This window comes from Gymnoscopelus microlampas, assembly GCF_963454915.1.
Source record: "Gymnoscopelus microlampas genome assembly, chromosome: 24".
In the NCBI taxonomy this organism is placed as follows: domain Eukaryota; kingdom Metazoa; phylum Chordata; class Actinopteri; order Myctophiformes; family Myctophidae; genus Gymnoscopelus; species Gymnoscopelus microlampas.
In genome coordinates, this window is record NC_139961.1 from 20,768,809 (window position 1) to 20,791,308 (window position 22,500).

Below are 22,500 nucleotides of genomic sequence, written 5' to 3' on the forward strand. Positions count from 1 at the left end.
ATAACGTGGCGACGTTTCCCAACCCCCGTTGTTCCTTGAAACATGACACTACTAGAAAAGTCTTCTAGATCAGCTGTCCTTTATCTTAGGGCTCTATCTGGTATAGTTCCATTATTAAGTCTTTTTATTGGTTATGTTTCCTATGTAAGTATTGGTTAATGTTAGTCAATATCACACCGAATTATCTTATTAAATTTGAGTAAGGAGTTAACCCGCAGTGAATATAATTAAAATCTGTTTTCAATAATGTGTATTTATTCACCTGCATTGTGAACTACAGACCCTGAACACACCCGGTCAACAAAAATATGGTTAATTAATGGTTTAAGAGCATTTGTTTATCTCTTTTTATACTGCGATTGATAAGACTGCCCACTAATGTTACATTACCCACATTTCCTTTGTAGCCAAATAGCTACATTATCTGCATGTGCAAATAATTGGTTAATCCTTTAAGACCGGGAACGCATCTGTGTCATTTTAAGATTTCTTTGGCTATCCAAAACATAGCAGATCTACAAGCTCATAGCGCTATGAGCTTGTAGATCTATTTTTTGAAAAATCGTGAACATTTGTGCAACTCTTTGAATATATATATTTTTTCAAGCGAACATCTTTAGCTCAGCTTTAGCTTTTGTTCCAGGTCCCTGGAACAAAATATTTTCAGATGGGGGTCCGCGGCCAAATACACAAAATTTTGGGGGTCCTTGATATAAAAAAGTTTGAGCATCACTGATATAGCAACATACGTTTTTTCAAAAAACTGTTCGGATTCAGAAGAAATCTATAGAATCCCCAGAAGCAAAGATTTGAGTTACAAAATGTTTGCTTTAAAAAAAATTTTTTTTCACGATTTTTCAAAAATAGCAGATATACAAGCTCATAGATCTGCTATTTTTGCATAGCCAAAGATATAACAAAAAATGACAGACACGTTCCCGGTCTTAATGGGATAATTGTAAAACAAAACGGCAGCCTATACAGTAGGAACCATTATGACCTATAGCCTCTGTTTCTGCGGGGGCGGGGAAAGTGTGAGGCGAGGGGGCACAGGAAATGGCGTTACCTTCGGCAGTACCAGAGAGGCCGTCGGCTTTGAAGTTGCTGGTGCTCTTCTTCCGCCGGTGCTTCTTGCGGTTGGCGTGCGGCGAGGGGGGGGGCTCCATCTTGGGACTGGTGGTGCTGGAGATGCTGGGGCTGGAGCACACCGAGTCGCCCAGGGCCGTGTCTGGAGATAGAGAGAGAGAGAGACCACAGGACAAGATATACTGTTAACACAAGGGTTCGCAAACTTTTCAGTGCCGCGACTCCCGCCAAAAAATAATCATATTTGAACTGGGGGACCCGCCAAAATATTCGTATTTTAACACATTTTTAAGCATTCTGACAATTTTTTGAAGAACCACAGAATATTTATCTCCAGTATGATCGATCCCCAGATGGTTGCTAATCACGGAGGGTTTCACTGTGCTTCCGTGAAAAAAAAATGTCATCGTGACCTCCCATTCTCTTGTTTATACCCAGTTGAAAATAGCATGTTTTGCCAAAAATGCACAGTAAAACACAGGAGCCGAGATACAGAATATTTACCAAATACTTTAACCAGGAAGTGAATGGAGCAGTACATTTTTGGACTGCGTTTTTTTTTTTTTTTGTATTTTGTTTGACATGACGGAGATCTCCTTCAATGGCAGTGAATGTGTTAACTGGGGACCCCCACCCTGAAAAGCACTTGGGAGTTACATTTAGTTTGACTCGGTTCCACAGATAAACATTGTGAAAATAGCCGAACTACAAGCTCACAACGCCTCGCAGTGTTTGTCGGTATAGCATCAAAATACCCTGGCTATTTGAACATGGCTGATCTACAAGCTCTCAACGCGGCGCAATGCGATTCTTTCCTGCCGGTCTGGCGGGGAATAGAATCGGGGAACCTTCCGGCAACAAGTGCACTCCTTCTAACCTTTAGGCCACCGCTGGCCCAAACTACAACTAACTGGGAACAGGAGAGACTAATTAGGAAAATAGGAGATACTAACTGGGAGGCAGGTGAAAATAACTGGGAGAGAGAGGAGAGACTGTGACTGGGGGAGAGAGAAGAGAGACTGAGGGGTAGAGGAGAGAGAGACTGGCAGGGAGGAGGAGACTGAGGAGAGAGCTAATGGATTCCAGAGTGTCTACTTTGCATGCTGTCCTCTGACAGCTGTGACTAGCGGCTGAATAAAATAACATTCAGCTCCCATCAATATCACTGCCGAGAGAGAACATGCGCTGGCGCGTGTGTGTGTGTGTGTGTGTGTGTGCGGAGAGGATGTTGGCACAGACCGCTAACATCTCCCACACACAAACTCGTACACACGCCCCAACGCGCGCACGCACATAACCGATACAAAAAGTCACATGTGCTCGCGTCTGCGCGCATACACACACACACATACGCACGCGCGCGTGTTCGTCGTCTGCCGCATCCCCAAACGGCAGACAGCCCCAAGGACACCCATAACTTATTTTACAATCGTTTAGTCTCAGCTCAAGTGGAAAACGTGACAACTTATCTCTGCTGACAAGATGCCAACCCCGAGCGCACAATTAACCGCCCGGGATTAACGGCCGTCCCATCTGCAAGCCTCCCCCGACTGTACGCACACGCACACACACACACACGCGCACACAAACACGCACACAAACACGCATGCACATGCACTCACGCACGCTCTCACGCACAGAAATAAACTACATACACACCTCACTCTTGACACCCACCCAGCATTTCCTCTCGCTTTACTTTGTTTTCTAACATTCTCGCCATCCCTTTTCATTCTCTCTTTTCATTTGTAGTCGTTTGTCTTAACCCATTAAGACCTGAAGCCGATTCCACAAAATGTCTTCCAAATCCCAACAGTTTTCTGAAAAACGTATTTTTCTATATATATATATATATATATATATATATATATATAACTTTTTCATGTCAAGGACCCCCAAAATGATATGTATTTGGCCGCCGACCCCCATCTCAAAATACTTTGTTCCAGGGACCCCCCAGAAGCAAAGATTTGAGTTAAAAATGTTCGCTTTAAAAGAATATATACGGTATTCAAAGAGTTACACACATTTTCAGAGATTTTTCAAAAATAGCAGATCTACAAGCTTGTAACGTGGCACTCGGTGCCGCGCTACGAGCTTGTAGATCTGCTATTTTTGAATAGCCAAAGTGTGTTCAAAGTAGGGACGTCGACAGTAAAATTAACAATCCTTTAATTATTGTATTTTGTCTTTTTAATGGCCCATTTAAAACATTCCAAAAACTTAACTGTTTTCCAAAATGCCAATTCAAACAACAACAGAAAACACTAGTTACAGTTTTCCAAATGGGAAACAATACTGTGGTTCACACGCCTAGCTCAAAGGTTAGTGGACTTTCTGCAGGACATTGTCAACAGTGATGCTTTCAGACAAGTGATCAACAATCTCAGCCAATCACAGCCTGCAGCAGAGAGACATATTGCACGCACGCACGCACACACACACACACACACACACACACACACACACACACACACACACACACACACACACACACACACACACACACACACACACACACACACACACACACACACACACACACACACACACACACACACACACACACACACCCACCCACACGGCTAGTATGCTTGTAGGAAATGGCAGGAGAAGACTAACACTGGTGAATGTGTGTGAATGTGTGTGTGGCCCCTGGGAGTCCATTTAAAGTGTTTCACAGCTCTAAATGTTATTTGAGGAAGGCGAGGGGGCAGAAGAGAGCAAACCACTGAGAGAGTGTGTGTGTGTGTGTGTGTGTGTGTGTGTGTGTGTGTGTGTGTGTGTGTGTGTGTGTGTGTGTGTGTGTGTGTGTGTGTGTGTGATCCAGATGTGAAACCTGTCACTCAAGCTCATTGTCACAGTAACACACACAGAACCTGACAGCTGTCAGTCTTCCTCTGCGTGTGCGTGCGCGCGTGTGCGCGTGAGCGAGCGTGTGTGTGTGTTATTGCCATCTGAGTGAGTGCATTTTGTACATCGGCTGTTTTTAGTGAAGATACTTTAGTGTAGAGGAAAATGCGAAGGGCCACTAGTTTAGATCCCTGAGGGACTCCCATTCAACCAAGTACATAGGGTTTAAGTGTCGAAGCTGACTTGCAGCTCATGAAAAGTCCACAATTCCATTTATACTGAATTAACACTGCATTTTGACAACAATTCTACATCAGTGAGGTGGTATAGAGCAGTGGTTCTCAAATCGATATGTATTCGGCCGTGGACCCCCATCTGAAAAGATTTTGTGCCAGGGAGAAAAATAGCAGATGTACAAGCTCGCAGCGCGGCACGAAGTGACGCGCTGTGGGCTTGTAGATCTGCTATTTTTGAATAGCCAACATATATAAATGGATAAATTGGTTAAAATGAACACATTTTGCTGGGGACCCCCTGGAACCCCCCCAAGGACCCCTGGGGGTCCCCCGACCACACTTTGAGAACCACTGGTGTAGTGTTTAATTTACTGTTTATTTGATTTTAGCCTACATTAGTTTCCAATTTATATGATTAACTTTTCTATATTGTGCCAGGCTATAATATAGATGCTTTCCATTTTCTCAATTATGTATTTCATATTCATGTGTATTTTCCATGTATAACCTTGTGAATCTCTCCAAAATCGGGGTCCACACGCAGAGCTCTGCCGCAGGGAGCCCATGCCGTGGTCCAGAGAGGGCCCCGGCGCGGAGCTCCGCGGTGGAGCCTATCATCAGTCTTCCATTGATCTGCCTGCCAGGAACCTCTAATGCAGCTTTAACTGTTTATCAAACTAATGACTGCAGGGAGACCAACAGGACCGCCGCTAATAACTGCTGAAGTGTGTGCGTGCACGTGTGTGTGTGTGTGTGTGTGTGTGTGTGTGTGTGTGTGTGTGTGTGTGTGTGTGTGTGTGCGCGCGTGCCTTCGTGCATGTGTGTTAAAGAGTTTGGTTCTCCTGCCTTATCATCACACAATAGGTTATATCAGATGATAGTAGCCATTTAGGAAATGTAGTGAAGTACACACAAAAAGTCAGTGACATCAGCTATTTTGGGCACATTTTCTCCCCAGAATAGGGACACTTAATTGGTTCACGAGGTTAATATAACGACATGTGATTTTGATTGTGATTGGATTCATCCGAGAGATGTATAGATCTGCTCATACATTGTAACATTAACTCTTTGACTGCCAATGACGAGATTTCTCGTCATATTTTGCTCTGACTCCCAGAGCAGCGAAGCAGCAGCGAATCACGTGATCACAAAAAAACTCACTTCCTTGTTATTCGAATTTGGAAAAAATGCCTTTTCTCTGTTTCTGTTGCTTTTTGGCGAAAACAACCGATCGATCATACTGGAGATAAATATTCTATGTGTCAAGTGGTTCATCGTACCGGTGCTGACTCCGGAGTTGGCGATGACGGTGGCGTCGCTCCACTGGTCGGCACTGGAGACGGAGTAGGAGCGCTGGTGCATGCCCTCTCCTGGCCGACTGTTGAATGACACCAGGCTGATGCCACTGGTCATCTGACTGGCCGACGAACTGCTGGTCACTGAACCTGAGGAGAGAGAGAGAGAGAGAGAGAGAGAGAGAGAGAGAGAGAGAGAGAGAGAGAGAGCAAATTAACATTTTTATGGTTTTGTAAGCTAGTTTGCAAGTTGCAATGTGACACGGCTCTGTTTACAAAATCCCCTTTAATTGCACATACATTTCAGCTTTGATTGTTTTATTTGACACTTGCTTTGGCAATATAAACTTGTGTTTTCTCATGCCAATAAAGCTCCATTGGAGGGGGGGAGAGAGAGAGAGAGTGTGTGTGTGTGTGTGTGTGTGTGTGTGTGTGTGTGTGTGTGTGTGTGTGTGTGTGTGTGTGTGTGTGTGTGTGTGTGTGTGTGTGTGTGTGTGTGTGTGTGTGAGTTCCATAGCCACTTAAACCTAATACCCTTCATGGACCGGGGTCCCCCCACAGGCCGGGGTCTACACTTTTGTCTCCTGCCATCTGCACCAAATCTCTTCGCCAAAAATATCAGATCTACAAGCTCAGGACGCGTTGCGTTGTGAGCTAATGTTCACATTATTTTCCCCAGACGTTCACCTATTACGATGAAATGGCCAGAGCAGGAACGCTAGGTTAGCCCGGGAAAGAATCCCTGTCATTTTTGGATTTTATCTATATATATATATATATATATATATGCCACATTGGTTGGCTATTCAAAAATAACAGATCTACAAGCTCATGGCACGCTACTTCGTGCCGTGCTAATGTTTGAATATATACATTTTTAAAGCAAACTCAAATCTTAACTCAAATCTTTGCTTCTGGGGGTCCCTGGAACAACATGTTTTGAGATGGGGGTCAAATACAGGGGTTAAATAGCAACCAGTATCCTTCCTGTTCTGAATCATGTCTTCTCTTCTCTCCGTCAGCTTCCTTCTATAAACCCTCCTTTCCTCTCCTCTCCTGCTCTCCCCGTTCTCCTTCCTTCCCTTCCCTCCTCTCACCATCTACCTCTCCTCTCCTCTCCTCCTCTGCTGAGCAGCAGAGTCTGGTCTGATTACATGAATATTCATGATGATAATTACTACACACATCACGGGTCACTGAATATTCATGCTATTAGCATGAACCTCCTGGAACCCGGCATGCTGTGCGTGTGTGTGTGTGTGTGTGTGTGTGTGTGTGTGTGTGTGTGTGTGTGTGTGTGTGTGTGTGTGTGTGTGTGTGTGTGTGTGTGTGTGTGTGTGTGTGTGTGTGTGTGTGTGTGCGTGCGCGTGCATGCGTGTGTGTGTGTGTGTGTGTGTGTGTGTATGCGTGCACACACGCATGGTTCCAGCTATCAAGTGTTTTCTTAGCAATTATTCTATCGATTACTTTTTTGATACATCAAATAATTGAGAAGCTTTTTTTAAATGTGATTTATATCATATATAAACAAATCAATGAAATATAGATTTTTTTTTAAATAATACATTAAATTGATTAGTCTGATTAACAAAATGATTTATTTATTTTCTACAGTAGACTGCCAGACTTTTTCAATGAAAAAACAAAAGTACTCAGGAGCCGAGATACAGAATTTTTAAGTTTTAAGTTAAATCTTCGAAAAATCATATCTCCTCGGTCTTTGGGTCAAATTACAAAAAAAATTAGGGTTGTCCGATATTGGCTTTTTTACCGATAACCGATATACCGATATTGTCCAACTCTTAATTACCGATACCGATATCAACCGATACCGATATATGCGGGGATTATTGTGATTAGGGTAAGCTCAAATTTCATATCACACATATCATTTTTTTTTTTTCAAAAACCGATACCGATATTTTCCCGATATCAATTTTTATGCTAATATCGGCCGATAATATCGGGAGGCCGATAAAATCGGACATCCCTAAAAAAAATAAAAATAATAATATATATATATATTTTTTTAAATAGAACGCAGATCTGCGTCTTTGGCAGCCTGCGTTCTAAGGACTCAATAGAACGCAGATCTGCGTTTTTGGCAGCCAATGTGTTAAACACCATACCTCCTACTTTGTCTGGGGGTCCCCAAATTATTTTGGGGGGTCCCCAGATGATTAGCTTAGGGTGCAATTTTTTTTTGGTCACTGAACAGTAAACAAAGTGTATACAGGGTATCTGCACATTTCTATAGTGACAATTTAAGGACTTTTAAGACGTTTTTAATACCAAATTGGCCAAATTGTCAAATATTACGTAAGAAAGAGGCAAACATTCTGAAAATAGCCAATCTACAAGTTTGAAGATCGGCTATTTTCACAACATATATGAGCTCGTAGTTCGACTACTTTCAGAACATTTAACTGTGGAACCGAGTCAAACTAAATGTAATGCCTCAACTCCTACAATTCAAAGTGCTTTTCAGGGTAGGGGGATCCCCAGTTCAAATATGATTATTTTTGGGGGGGTCGCAGCCTGAAAGGATTGGGAACACTTGTCCTAGGGCTGCCAAATACAAAAACAAGTCAAGTATAATACGGTATATTCTTACCAGGAGCCTGTTGTCCCAGCTGCAGACTGCTCATGTCCTTGGCCAGCCCGTTGGTCTTCGGACTGGGGACGGCGGCGCAGGTGGAGACGGCCCGCGGGGGTCTCTTGCCGGGGACCTTCACCGTGGTCCTCAGGAGGTCTATCTCCTTCCCATGGATGTTCTGCATGTAGTCCTGGTGGGAGAGAGTGTCACCACATCAATCAATCGATCAAACTTTATTTATAGAGCACCTTTCACACAGCCGTAGTTGACCAAAGTGCAGCACAGGTAAAAGCTAAGCAATAAAAAGCAAATAACATGTGTCCATGCAAGAGACATAGACACAGAACATATTGTACATTTACACCTATGCACACACAAAAATAAGAAAGTGATTGAACAGGAATTGTACATGAGCACCAATGTACACGCAAAATAAAATGTAACACAACATGGACTGGTGTTATATTATAATAAAAATCGTATTCACTGAATCACTGAACTTTCTTGTACGTTGACAAACAAGAAATAAGAAGAAGCTAGAAACAATACAGAAAGATGAGATTAAAAAAAAAATACATCTAAGAATAAGATAAAAAAACAACAACAAAAGAATAAACCTAAATACGAGAAAAGCGTGCTCGTCAGAGCACAGGTCTCCACCAGGCCGGGTTGCCTACCCAGGGCCTGCAAACTTTGGAAGGCAGTCATAGCCAATTGGAATGGGGTTTTGTAAAAAATAGACTTATGTTGATCACGTGATCCCAGAGATAATGTGTACCGATTTGTGTTTGTGTTGAGGACAAAATCTGTAGCCGTAGTAGCAAAAAGTGGGCTCTGAAGAAAACGCAAAATGGGGGGAAAATGTAATCTGGCACTTATTTTGTCACGCCTTCTCAAAAATTCGTAGATGGGCTAGTGTCGGCGCAGGACACCCGGTGCACAACGAAGAACAAATCAAGCCTTAACAGCTGCACATATACATTTAAAGCCTATTGTACATCACACTCATTCACTCTGCATAAGAGCCCCGGCTTAAACAGACGGAGATGTAAATGCAAGAATTCGCTTGTAGAGGAAAAAAGAGAAACAGCGAGAGAGAATTAATCCCTCAAAAGACCTCCTGAAGTGGCCGCACAAGTGGCAGATGAAGAGCTAAATCCTACACACACACACACACACACACACACACACACACACACACACACACACACACACACACACACAACGATATCAATAAGCGGAGCCTCTCTGTGGGCCTGTAATGATGGCTGGATGGAGGGATTATCCGTTGAGTGTGTCGAGAGCGGTGTTAACCGGTTCAAACCGGGAACGCATCCGTTGTAACCACATAAACCATTATTTTATACTTTGGGCTATTCAAAAATAGCAGATCTACAAGCTTGTAGCGCGGCACCGAGTGCCGCGCTATGAGCTTGCAGATCTGCTATTTACTTTTTTTTTGATAGTGACAATTTGAATCTTTGAATATGTATATTTTTTTAAAGCAAACATTTTTAACTCAAATCTTTGCCTCAGGGGGATTCTACAAACAGTTAAAAAATACAAAATAAAAAAAACGTATGTTGATATCAGTGGTTCTCAAACTTTTTCATGTCAAGGACCCCCAAAATGATATGTATTTAGCCCCCCATCTCAAAATATTTAGTTCCAGGGACCCCCAGAAGCAGAAGATTTGAGTTAAAAGTGTATATACGCGATTTCTTTCCTCAAAAATCGCAGAGCTACAAGCTCATAGCACGGCACTCTGAGCTTGTAGCTCTGCTATTTTTGAATAGCGTTCCCGGTCTTGAATGGGTTAATGGCCTGAGAGGACTGCTTGTTAAAACGGCGTGTGGAGTGTGTGTGCGGAGCGCTGACCCCGAGAGGGAGCCAGGTTGCATTGTGGGAGGTCAGCCGCCTCTCCAAACATGAAAGACCCTCGGCGGAGAAACAAAGATCTCGCGTCCCGCTGGGACGGCGAGCCTTGTACCGCCAACCCCTGCCGTGGCAGGAGTGCTGCGCGCGAACAGTGTGTGTGTGTGTGTGTGTGTGTGTGTGTGTGTGTGTGTGTGTGAGCGAGCTTCCTTCTGTGTGTACTTTCCCGCGTAACGATGTGCGTGTTAGCGACACATGTGCAATTATCTGTACAACCAGACACACATACAAAAACACACACACACACACACACACACACACACACACACACACACACACACACACACACACACACACACAGGTTTGCATTACTATACTTGTGAGAACGTCACCTTTTCTTGGGGCCAAAATAAACCTAAAGCCTAGAATGCTGTTGCACCAAAAGGTAGTAGCCGGTCTACGCACTCCCTGTGAGCTTGTAGATCGGCTGCTACCTTTTGGTGCAACAGCATTCTATTTATAAATAGAAACTATAGTATAAATCAGGTATGACTCCAATGCTAACGCCTAAACCGAATCTCTAAATGTCTAATCCTATCCCTAACCCCAACCTGAAACTAATTGTACTAATTGTACCACCAGTTCTCCTGTGAGGACTGAATGGTCACAATGTTTGTTTATACTTGTGGGGACATTTGGACCTCAAAAGTACGGTAATACACACACACTTGCACTCATTTAGTGGCACGCACACACGCACATGCACAAAGGAAGGGGGAAAATCATACGATAATGTTCACATGCACACACACACACACACACACACACACACACTTTCTAGCAGGAGCAGCAGCAGGCAGGCTGGCAGCGGAGCTGACAAAAGGCCAATTCAAAGCAAAGTGCTCTCCACGGCTCCTTAACAAGACACTAGAGAACCCCCCCCCCCCCCCCACACACACACCGCCGCCACATCCACAGCACCGAATCCCCCCCCCCCTCCTCGACAGATTGACCGAGGTAATTGAGACTCCATTTGCATCGAGGGACTTTTCATCATCGGCACCAATCAGAGCGCGGCGCCGTGGCCCGCACAGGATCGCACGGGGAAGGAATACGTGCGGACAGAAACACACACACACACGGCTGGCTTGGTGTGTGTGTGTGTGTGTGTGTGTGTGTGTGTGTGTGAGATGAGATTTCACTATTAAACCCTCTAGACCAGGGGTCTTTCAACAGGGGGTCCGGGACCCCTAGGGGGTCCTCAGAGTTACTACAGGGGGTCCGCCAAATCTTTGTGTGATAGGATTTTTTTTTTTACCTTAACCACTTGAACCCTAACATCCCTTTTCTGAGGAAAACCTTTTTGCCAAAAATAGCCGAGCTTGTAGATCGGCTATTTTTGGCAAAGAGGTGTAGGTGTAGAGGGGAAAAAAGAGCAGACCAAGTAAACCAAAAAAGTTGCATCTGAAACACAATTTTACACAATATAGAGGGGGTCCTTGCTTCATCTCTCTCTCAGCTAGGGGGTCCTTGGGCTGAAAACGTTGAAGACCCCTGCTCTAGACCAGTTAGTTCCCAAACTTTTTCAAGGACCCCCAAATTGATATATACTATTTGGCCACGGACCCCCCCCCCCCCCGTTTGAAAATGTTTTGTGCCAGGGACCCCCTAGAAGAGAAGATTTGTGTTAAAACAATTATCAAAATGATTCAACATTTTCTTGTTGCCGCGCTATGAACTTGTATATCTGCTATTTTTGAATAGCCAAAGTATAGAATATGGTTAAAGTGGTTAAAACGAATGTGACGCTGTATTAACTAATTTCGCTGGGGACCCCCTGGGGGTCAATGTTCTAGACTTAGTCAAACTGGACCGAAGTTGGCTCTGTACTTGGACCCCTTTTTTTCCCTGTGTACACCAAAAAAAGAAAGCAAAAAAATTGCCCGCAATAGCTCACAAAGTGAGCTTGCAGATCTGCAATTGTTTTTGCCTAATGTTCCCCCCTCAGAATATGGATGCCTGTGTTCAAGTGTTTGTGTACAGGCGTGTGTAAGTGAGAGTGTCTACCAATGCACGTGCAAGCTTGCGAAAGCGCGTTATGTGTGCCTGTGTGAAAGAGTGCATCCTGCGTGTGTGTGTGTGTGTGTGTGTGTCTGTGTGTGCGCGCGTGTGCGCCTATCGGCAGCGAGGGAGGCTAAGTGACAGTGTGAAAAATGCAAAGCTAACAGTGAGGTGGTGATATTGCTGATGCCGGAGGAAAAGGTAATCCATGCGGTGCAGAGCATCCTGTCTGAACACGGATCGATGCATTAAAAGACCCTGTGTGGGATATAAAGTAACACTATGTAACAACAACTGCTACTGATGAGGGAATAACACACTACATTGTACCGTACCGTACTGTACTGATAAAACAGTGCTCTATCCTGTACTCTGATACACCAATCAGAACAAATCCTAATATTGTTGTCGTCGGGCAGAAACCACTTAACCCCATATTTTTTTCCTTTTTGTGTTTTTTTTCGTAAATTAACGCCCTACTTGATCATGCTACAGCGTCGCACGGAAGCATCAAAAGTAGCAGATCTACACGCTCGAAAGCGACGCGTTTCGAGCGTGTAGATCTGCTACTCTTGATTTTTTTGTGTTTTTTCAATCTTGAAAAGTAACAGTTTTGGACATACCAGTATGAGCTTTCCTCCTGACAGAGACAATATTCAATTGAACTCAAATGAGTGTATTGATGAGAGCATTGATGTTGTGGAATAATAATATGATTATGAAAGATAATTGTGGATTATTATTAATGATATAGTAATGTACTTAGTTTCAACTGTCCTGTTGAAGACAATGTCCCATTTAAGTTGAGTCTAGCAAGCCATAGACCCCCTGTTGAGCTATCTGCTTCAAAGGGGCCCCTTGCATACCAAGCGGGGGAAGGTGAGATAAGGGACAAAGGCTTGTGTGGCAAGGAACAGTACAGGACCAAGCGCAAAGCCTTGTGGGTAAACTGGCCTGAAGGCGGGTCAGTGTGTAAAGTTGATATAATAGCTTGTCTTGGGAGAAAGCTTTAGATTCGATCGCTGTGCCAGGGGAATGGAACCTGGTACAGTTTAGCTAACAACTTGGCGAGAGAATGGATGGACTAAAGTGAGTAAGAATAATGCTGTAATGATGATATTGCTGAATGTATTCAAATAGGGTGAAGATTCATGTCATTTATATTGTTGTTCTCTGTGTTTTGTTTTCTTACAGGTTTAATAACCTAACCGGTCTGTCTAAGTGATGTAACTAACGTCTGTTTATACCTAGCCTGACGCTGACTTAATGAACCAGCACCAGGTCTATCTGTAACTGACCATGTAACTTATGTATTCGATTTATGTATTATGTGTGATTTAGTGAATAAATATCTAAAAGACAACTGATTTGAGTGATTAGCTTAAACACCAACATCTCTCTCGACCCCCTTTTTCATTGGGCTTTAGCAACCGTAGCCACTGCTCAAGGCAGGAAGTACGTGATTAGCTAGAAAAGTGAACAGTTATTAAACTCTAGCAGTCCCCGGAGGGGACGTACAACTGAGTTTTAAGCAATTAACCGTGTTATACAGAGGGTATAACACAGTATGAAACTGTGCTGGCCTTTAATAAGGCCTTCAGAGTTGTGTATTACTAAAGTAATAAAACTACTGATGCCTCCGGAGGAGGCATGTTTGAGTTTTAAGCATTGGCCTTTAACACAGTACTAGTTTGTCTGAGAGGGACAACTAGGTATAAGTATAATTACACAGTCATTAACAAAGTTTAAGTGTTACATAGTAATCAACCACTAGTGTGTCTGAGAGGGACAACTAGTTGTGTGTATTGGTTACATAGTCATTAAACAGTGATTAAATGTTACAGAGTAATTAAACAATTATAAACCCGTGGTAGCCTTGGTAAACTCTAAGAAAGTATTTGGCCATAGAAGCGGATGAACCTTGAGAAAAGGTCCCGTGGTAGCTTCTGTAATTCTAGGAAAGAGAGAGGCCTTGGAAGCGGATGTTATGCATGTTATATACAGAATAACAAACTCCTATAGCCATAGGAATGAAGACGCACGGTCTCTTTAAGATGAGACGTGAGTTGTATAATAAAATAATTATAAGGCCTGGTATGGGACAGGTTTAAATAGGCTCACAGAACTAACGCTGGCTTAATGAACCAGTGCTAGTTGTGTGAACAAAGGGGACAAAGGGCCTCAACTAACACAAACTGAAGGAAGTCATCTGTCCACGGAGGCGAAGGGAGATACACGGAGCCGGCGGCCTACACGACGCTAGGACCGAGGCAGTAACACCGTACGGGCCCGAGGAACCACCGGGAAGAGACTCGCTATCAGGTTGCTATGAACAAAGCCCCACAGTTCTGCGAAGACCGTGGAGGACAAAGAGACTGTAGATTGTGAAACGCTGCGTGCTAAGAATAAGGAGCTGAGGGAGAAGCTAGAAGCTAACCACAGGTTCTGTAGCTAGGCTACCGTTAAAAGTTTGATTAGCGTACCAGTAAGGGGGTTTAGAAAGCTAACAGTCCTGAGAGCTACTCTTAGTGTCGCTAGCTCACAGTGCTAACAGATCTATTGTCTAGCATAAAGATAGGGGCTAGGAGGTTTAGCAGCAAGCTAAGCTAAGTAGCTCTATTGTCTAGCATAAAGTGCTAAGCTAACCGCCAAATTCTAACACGCCTTGAGAGGAGAAGTAGTCAGGTTTGGTTAATAATCTAATCATAGATGCTTGCTTTAAGCTGATTAGACAAACTTTAAAATAGTATTCATGGTTTAACTAGGCTTTATGAGAGACCAGCCACTGCAATATAGCTAAAAATTAGACTAAAAGACGTGATCTTATGATTGGGAGTTAAAGGCCATTGTTTACTGATAAGGGGTGGGGGAGGTTTTCTACCACTAGTGTAATACCATGTTCAACCAGACTTTATGATAGACTAAAACTGTGAGCAACTAGATGATTAGTTACGATAGCAGTGGATTAAGTCATCATTGTGGGTTAAATGCTATTATTTACTTTGGTAGAGCTAAATAAATCCTGCCAGTATTAATTAAACAAAATAACTAAATGTGAATAGACCATTAACAGGCTTCTTGCATAGAATGCTACAGGGTGAGTGCTATTACAGGTTAAACACAGTGTTAATTAATTATTGTTGTTATTAGCTAAAGGCTGAACAACACTACTACTTGCTAAAAATAACTGACGATTGCTTTCACGGCCTATTGAATTAAGACTAACTGAAAAGCCTAAACCTAAAGTCCTATAGCCAAGAAGGCGAGGTAAAAAAGGGGAATATGGCAGGATTAGCTGATTTGATGGAAGGGGTGAAGGCAGCAGAGTCAGACTTTGGGTGGGAAGCAGAGTTGGCTGAGGACCAGATGTCGTACCTTTGGCTCCAATTATCAAAGCCAGAGCTAGCCACGAAGAGAGAGAATCTGAGGACGGTTTTTACCAGACTCTATGAGATTACAGGTGATTATATCACCGCGCTAGTAGAAAGTGGCAGCGACACCCATGAGGTTTACAAGATGATAGAAGCTTGTGTACAGAGGTTTGTAGAAACAGACCAGAAATTTGAGACCTACTTTTGGTCCCACCATGTGGAAAAGCAAATGCACGATCTGGTCCAGGAATTAGTGCAAGCTTTAGATGAGGCTGAGAAAATCAGCTCACTGGCCGTGTCCAGCACAGCGCAAAATAAGAAGGGGCGTGTGTTATCTAGGAGACTCGGTTATCTTGAGGAAGCAGTGCTGGGGTGGAAAGGCCATATCTCTGAGCTTAAGGAAACAGAGATGTGCAATAAATACCAGCAGCTGAGGGAAAGAAAGGTAGCCCAGTTGACCAAGTGGTCAAAAGCCAGATTGCGTGAATCCCCTGCTGTGAGTGTAGAGCAAATGTCTAACCCAGCAGCAGTCCCGGTCGTAACTGGAGAGGGGGTTGGAGTCACCAGTCCTACAGATGAGCCGGCCGCTGCAGTGGGGGGTTGGAATGTAATTCCCACTGGCCAAGCCGCTGGACGAGCAGCCATTGATGGCACCACTCCAGAGGTCGAACCAGGCGTTGCTGTTCCTGCAGACGAAGCTGCGAACGCAGAGACCCCACTCTACGCTGCAGAGGGAGGTGAGAAAGTTACTCCCACTGTGCAAGCGGCTGAACCAGAAGCTGCTACTGCTCCAGAAGACGACGCTGAGAAGGTTCCAGAGGGAGTCAACGTCGCAGAGGAGTCGGCGGCCGAGGAGGGAGTGCCATCAGAGGTCGAACCAGGCGTTGCTGTTCCTGCAGACGAAGCTGCGAACGCAGAGACCCCACTCTACGCTGCAGAGGGAGGTGAGAAAGTTACTCCCACTGTGCAAGCGGCTGAACCAGAAGCTGCTACTGCTCCAGAAGACGACGCTGAGAAGGTTCCAGAGGGGGTCAACGTCGCAGAGGAGTCGGCGGCCGAGGAGGGAGTGCCATCGGAGGTCGAACCAGCTCCTGGAGACAAGGCCACGGGTGACGTGGTGGTCGAGGCGGAGGCGTCAATCGTGAAAGCCACGGGGGAGGACCCACTCAACGCAGAGGGATACCATCCACCAGAGGCCGCAGGAGAGGCGCCGGCGAGGGCGTCAGAGGACGTCGTCACCGAACCAATCAACGCAGAGGGATGCCAGCCACTGGATGTTGCAACTGGGAATGCTGCACCAGGAGAGGCGCTGGCGTGGGCGTCAGAGGACGTCTACACTGACTCACTCATCACGGAGGAGGTCCAGGGAGTAACTGCGGAGAGCCAGCCGCTGGAGGTCACTACTGGAGAAGCTGCACCAGGAGAGGCACCGTCGGAGGTGTCAGCCACAACAGCTGTCATGGAGGACCGTCCAGAGGGCGCCGCTATGACGAACGTCGACACCAGCCCACCCAAGATGGAGGGGAAGCACACCACTACGCCAGGGCGGAGAGCCATGGCCAGCCAGCTGGGTGGTCCTACGGAGCCTCGGGGTAACCAAGGTGGCAGGCTACCTGCTGAAAGCGGCGTGTCCTCTGAGCCTCCAGTTCACAACGGTGGCAGGAGGCAAACCTTGGTTTGCAGACCAGTCAAGGTAAAATTATGCGGTGGCAGGCTACCAGCTGAAAGCGGTGTTTCCTCCGAGCCTCCAGTTCACAACGGTGGCAGGAGGCAAACCTTGGTTTGCAGGCCAGTCGAGGTAAAATTATGCGAATGTGCGAACTGCAAATCTCCTGACCTCTTGAAAAAATGCGAGTGTGAAATATGCAAGCCTCCTGACCTCTTCGCTCCAGTCCGGTGGGTCATGAGGAAATTGCGGAGAGAAAAGAGAGGCAGGGTGCTACGTCAGGTCGCTTCAGTTCTTACCGCCAGGATCCAGGCAGAGAGAATGCTTCGTCCTGGTGGGGCTGGAATAATTAGAAAAAAGAAGGTGAAGATAAAAGATGAGCCTTCCTCACCCTCTGCGGAGGGGGCAACCAGCTCTTTCTTGGCAACAGCTGAGAAGAGGCCCCAGGAGGGAGCTGCTAAAAAGCAGTCCCACTGGCGGCTGGTGGTGCCAGCACTGGCGAACGAACTGACACTTGCGCTGCCACCCTCAGAGTAAGGGGGCAGTGCGGACGAGAAGCGAAAAGATGCCAGCGCGGTGTCTAAAAAATCGAAATGTCTTATTTGAGCGACTGTTTACATAGGAATTTCGAAATATATTTTGTAAATGAATGTATCATTTCTAGGATTTACAATATTACCACAGAAGAAATAACTTAACGCATAATGAAATGTATTAAGCTACTTGTAACTTCCAAAACGTCCAAAATGCAAACAATGGTTGGAAAGTTCTTCCGCCCAACAAAATGTATTCTTTACTGATGTTTGACTCATGATCTGAGTAACCAAACCGTTTGAATTATTATTTGTTGATTGTATAAGAAGCATTTTTGTATGTGTGCTTGAAGTTTAAGTTAAGGCTTCTTAAGGTGTAATTGTAGATCAACTATTTTAATAATCTTTTAACCCTTTTGCCCAAATTGCAATGTCAGTTACCATGGCAAAATGCCCTAAAATAGGACATTGACTTAGTGGGAGGAGAGAAAAAAGACAAGACACGTGGGTGTCAAACAAATGGGCCTTGGAGGGTTCATGCTTGAATATAGATAATAACTACAATCAAAGTTAATTTGTCCTGGGATTTAGGAAAAATCTCAGGGATAAACTAGTGGAAAAGAATTGTTGCTAAATTAAATTGGTCATGATTTACTATGAAGTAAAGTCAATTTGAGATCAAATATTAGCCACAATGTCCAAAAAAGTATTTCAAACAAATTGAGAACATTAAGTTGAACTGTTAATTGTTTCAGTGTATGGGTTTGGAGCCACTTAGAGACAATGTGTGAAATGTGTGTTGAGAAGGTTTACAGAGAGCCATACTAAACAATAGTTTTACCGAGCCGTTATCTAAGCCAAAAAGCTCACGAGGAATGTTTTGTGTGTGTCCTGGATACTAGATCAGACACACAGGTGGCAGGTGTGGAATAATAATATGATTATGAAAGATAATTGTGGATTATTATTAATGATATAGTAATGTACTTAGTTTCAACTGTCCTGTTGAAGACAATGTCCCATTTAAGTTGAGTCTAGCAAGCCATAGACCCCCTGTTGAGCTATCTGCTTCAAAGGGGCCCCTTGCATACCAAGCGGGGGAAGGTGAGATAAGGGACAAAGGCTTGTGTGGCAAGGAACAGTACAGGACCAAGCGCAAAGCCTTGTGGGTAAACTGGCCTGAAGGCGGGTCAGTGTGTAAAGTTGATATAATAGCTTGTCTTGGGAGAAAGCTTTAGATTCGATCGCTGTGCCAGGGGAATGGAACCTGGTACAGTTTAGCTAACAACTTGGCGAGAGAATGGATGGACTAAAGTGAGTAAGAATAATGCTGTAATGATGATATTGCTGAATGTATTCAAATAGGGTGAAGATTCATGTCATTTATATTGTTGTTCTCTGTGTTTTGTTTTCTTACAGGTTTAATAACCTAACCGGTCTGTCTAAGTGATGTAACTAACGTCTGTTTATACCTAGCCTGACGCTGACTTAATGAACCAGCACCAGGTCTATCTGTAACTGACCATGTAACTTATGTATTCGATTTATGTATTATGTGTGATTTAGTGAATAAATATCTAAAAGACAACTGATTTGAGTGATTAGCTTAAACACCAACATCTCTCTCGACCCCCTTTTTCATTGGGCTTTAGCAACCGTAGCCACTGCTCAAGGCAGGAAGTACGTGATTAGCTAGAAAAGTGAACAGATGTTCTTCTGTTTACTCATTCTGTTTTCATATACAGTAAATGTGCTTTGTACATTATTTCACATCATTTACAGATGTGCCACTTCAAAACTTCACATGTCCTGCCATCGCCAAGACAGTAAATTTTCAGGGGATTCCCAGGGCAATAAGAGGGACAAAGAAGGGCATTTAAAATGCTGAATTATTTTGATGATCACTGCTTTTATGATGCTAATTAATTTGAGCAACTGGTCAAATCACCTTTCGCCTCATAATGAGTCTGACACCTTCTTAAACACACATTCTTTTGTTCTCATGTATATGGATGTCTTTTGAAGGGAAAAACGGGGATGTGTAGTGACAACTTCTTTTCAGGGGCAAAACAGTGCATTTTAAGGGCAGAAAAGGGAGGAAAAAAATGCATTTTCAGGGGACTTTCAGGGAAAGAACAGTAACGTGTGAAGTTTTGAAGTGGCACATCTGTATATATGGCCATTTACATTCTAATGAAACATCGATTGTAATTTTGTCTTCCTGTGTGCCCGAGGGAGACAACACAATAAGACATACATATACATCATCAAAAAATGTATACTAAAGAAATAAAACAAGTGGCAAGTGTTACACCCTTCCTATACAATAAATGTATTAATACAAAATCATTTAAAAAAACACAAGTGACACAGGAAGTAGGCGTTACTCTTCAGGACAGGCTCGAACCTGTGACATTAGGAACACACTCTTCATTCCCCAGTTCTTTCTCAGCTCTGACCTGTCATGTTTGCATTCACTTACAATGAATGAATGAGTAAATACATGGATGGATTAATTAACACGAGAGCCGTTAATTGCCGGCTGTGGCTTTTTGGACCAGCGTAGCAAACAAGCAAAGTAGTGAGTTCTTGGAGGAGACTTGTCTTGCCAATTAGGTGGCATCTATTGCCATCCACTTAATTAGCGGCATTAATGTGATTTCTTTGCACATAGTCAGCCAATTAGCGGCACTGATTGAGTTTCATTCTATTAGCCTCCGCAAACACGCTAATTGACGCCCGAACTGCAGATGCAACGGGCTCAGAAAAACCTGTTTTTTTCCCCTCGCTTCTTCTTCTAGTGCTGGAGGGGGTTTTGCGTGTGTGTGTGTGTGTGTGTGTGTGTGTGTGTGTGTGTGTGTGTGTGTGTGTGTGTGTGTGTGTGTGTGTGTGTGTGTGTGTGTGTGTGTGTGTGTGTGTGTGTGTGTTAAGTGATGCCTTTTCACGCTAATTTACTGCATCAGCTAATCCAATTGGTGATAAACTACCATAAGCAAAATACTTGTAATAACTAAGTCAATAATTTGATTTTTCACACATCGACTGTCCCAGGGGACGGAAAACAATACATTTTTTAAAAATACATATTTTAAGCTGTAAGTCATTCCTGATAGCAAGGTCTGACTCCCTTCCATATCTCCTATCACGCTGGTTCTCAACCTGTGGGGCCGGGTCCCTGGTGGACCGTGAGGGTATTGCAAGTGGGGACCCCAAACAGTTGACAAAGGACTAAGATTGTAATATTAAAAAGTGATACCAATAACTAAGAGCTTAAAGTACTCTACCTACAAGTAGGTTCCATTGAACCATGGTGGAACATCATCGATCGATTGGTCATTCAAATAAACACGCTCTGGAAATGCACACGGTCCACCCATCTGACCACTTAACACGGCAGCCAAGATTTCCAACTGTCCTATGACAGTGTTAATATTTTAGTGCAGCATGTATTAATAGCATTAATCCTCATCTGGTTTTGAAGATCAGTTTTCATAAAAACAGTTTTTTTTTGTCACTTGAAGGCACACTGGGCGAACCGGGAGCCCAGGGCCGGTGCTAGGCAATTTGGCGCCCTAGGCCCCCCCCCCCCCCCATTTAAAAATAAGAGCACCTCGGTCTCTTTTAACCCATTGAGACCTGAAGCTGATTCTACATGTCTCCTAAATCCCAACAGTTTTCTGAAAAACGTATGTTTCTATATCAGTGGTCCTCAAACTTTTTCATGTCAAGGACCCCAAAAATTATATGTATTTGGCCGCCAACCCCCATCAAAATATGTTGTTCCAGGGACCCCCCAGAAGCAAAGATTTTAGTTCAAAATGTTTGCTTTAAAAAATATATATATTCAAAGATTTGCACACATTTTCACGATTTTTCAAAAATAGCAGATCTACAAGCTCGTAGCGCGGCACTCGGTGCCGCGCTACGAGCTTGTAGATCTGCTATTTTTGAATAGCCCAAAGTGTAAAATAATGCTTTTTTAGCTCAAATCTAAAAATGACAAAGTTCCAGGTCTCAATGGGTTAAACAGAGAGTAATTCAGAGGACAGGAGCCTATCCTATGTCTGACAGCGCCGCGCCACCGTTTTCTGCCACAGCGCCACCTTGAGCCTGCAAAAAAAAAAAAGAAGAAAAATGCCAACTCTGCCTGATGGGCGCGCCGGCCCTGCGGGAGCCTATCGTTTGTGAGGTCGTCAAGAGTGCCGTGCTATGAGCTTGTATATCTGCTATTTTTTTTAAATGAAAAATGTAAATGTAACATATTTTTTTAAAGGGAACATTTATGACTCAAATCGTTGCTTCTATAGGGGTCCCTGGCACAAAACATTTTCAGATGGGGGGGATCTGCAGCCACATATACATATCATTTTGGGGGTCCTTGTGGCACAAAAAAGTGTGAGAACCACTGATTTAGAAGGCATTCTGTAGAACGGGCCTCAGGTCTTAATGGGTTAAAAAGCAGCAGATCCAGGCCCTGGGTGAAACGCCCTGCACGATGTCGCTCCTCCGCTCGCCCGCGGTTTCAGGGACACTAGGTGGGCCGGGCCCGTCTCATTTGATTTGATGGCATCGATTTGCCTCCTCACTTTCATCGTTTTACCCCCCCCTCTCTCTCCCCCCTCCATAACCACTCATTCCTCCATCTATCCATCCCTCCATCCGTCCGTTTATCTATCTGCATCTGTGTCTCGGCCCATCAGCGTGGTGCTGGGGAAACCATTCCCTTTTTAATTAACAATAACAATAAGGACTGATTGCATATCAGAGAGAGAGAGAGAGAGAGAGAGAGACAGAGAGACAGAGAGAGAGAGAGAGAGAGAGAGAGAGAGACAGAGAGAGAGTATGAGTAAGAAAATAGATGTAGTAAGAGATGAGATTGATGGACCGCTGAAACAAACAGAGAGATGGACTGTGTGTGTGTGTGT

At 44.1% G+C, this 22,500-nt stretch overlaps 1 protein-coding gene across 2 annotated transcripts in view; it reads right to left on the reverse strand.

The window, feature by feature from the left end:
* The window catches only part of agap1 (ArfGAP with GTPase domain, ankyrin repeat and PH domain 1), a gene marked incomplete at its 5' end in the record, with an annotated part of 339,845 nt that overhangs the window by 49,740 nt on the left and 267,605 nt on the right, over nucleotides 1–22,500 (reverse strand). For both annotated transcript variants that reach the window (XM_084050611.1, XM_084050610.1), the window contains 3 exons: nucleotides 1,067–1,228; nucleotides 5,459–5,623; nucleotides 8,088–8,259. In XM_084050611.1, coding sequence (XP_083906737.1) covers nucleotides 1,067–1,228; nucleotides 5,459–5,623; nucleotides 8,088–8,259 — 499 coding nt within the window. The remainder of the gene's footprint in view (nucleotides 1–1,066; nucleotides 1,229–5,458; nucleotides 5,624–8,087; nucleotides 8,260–22,500) is intronic.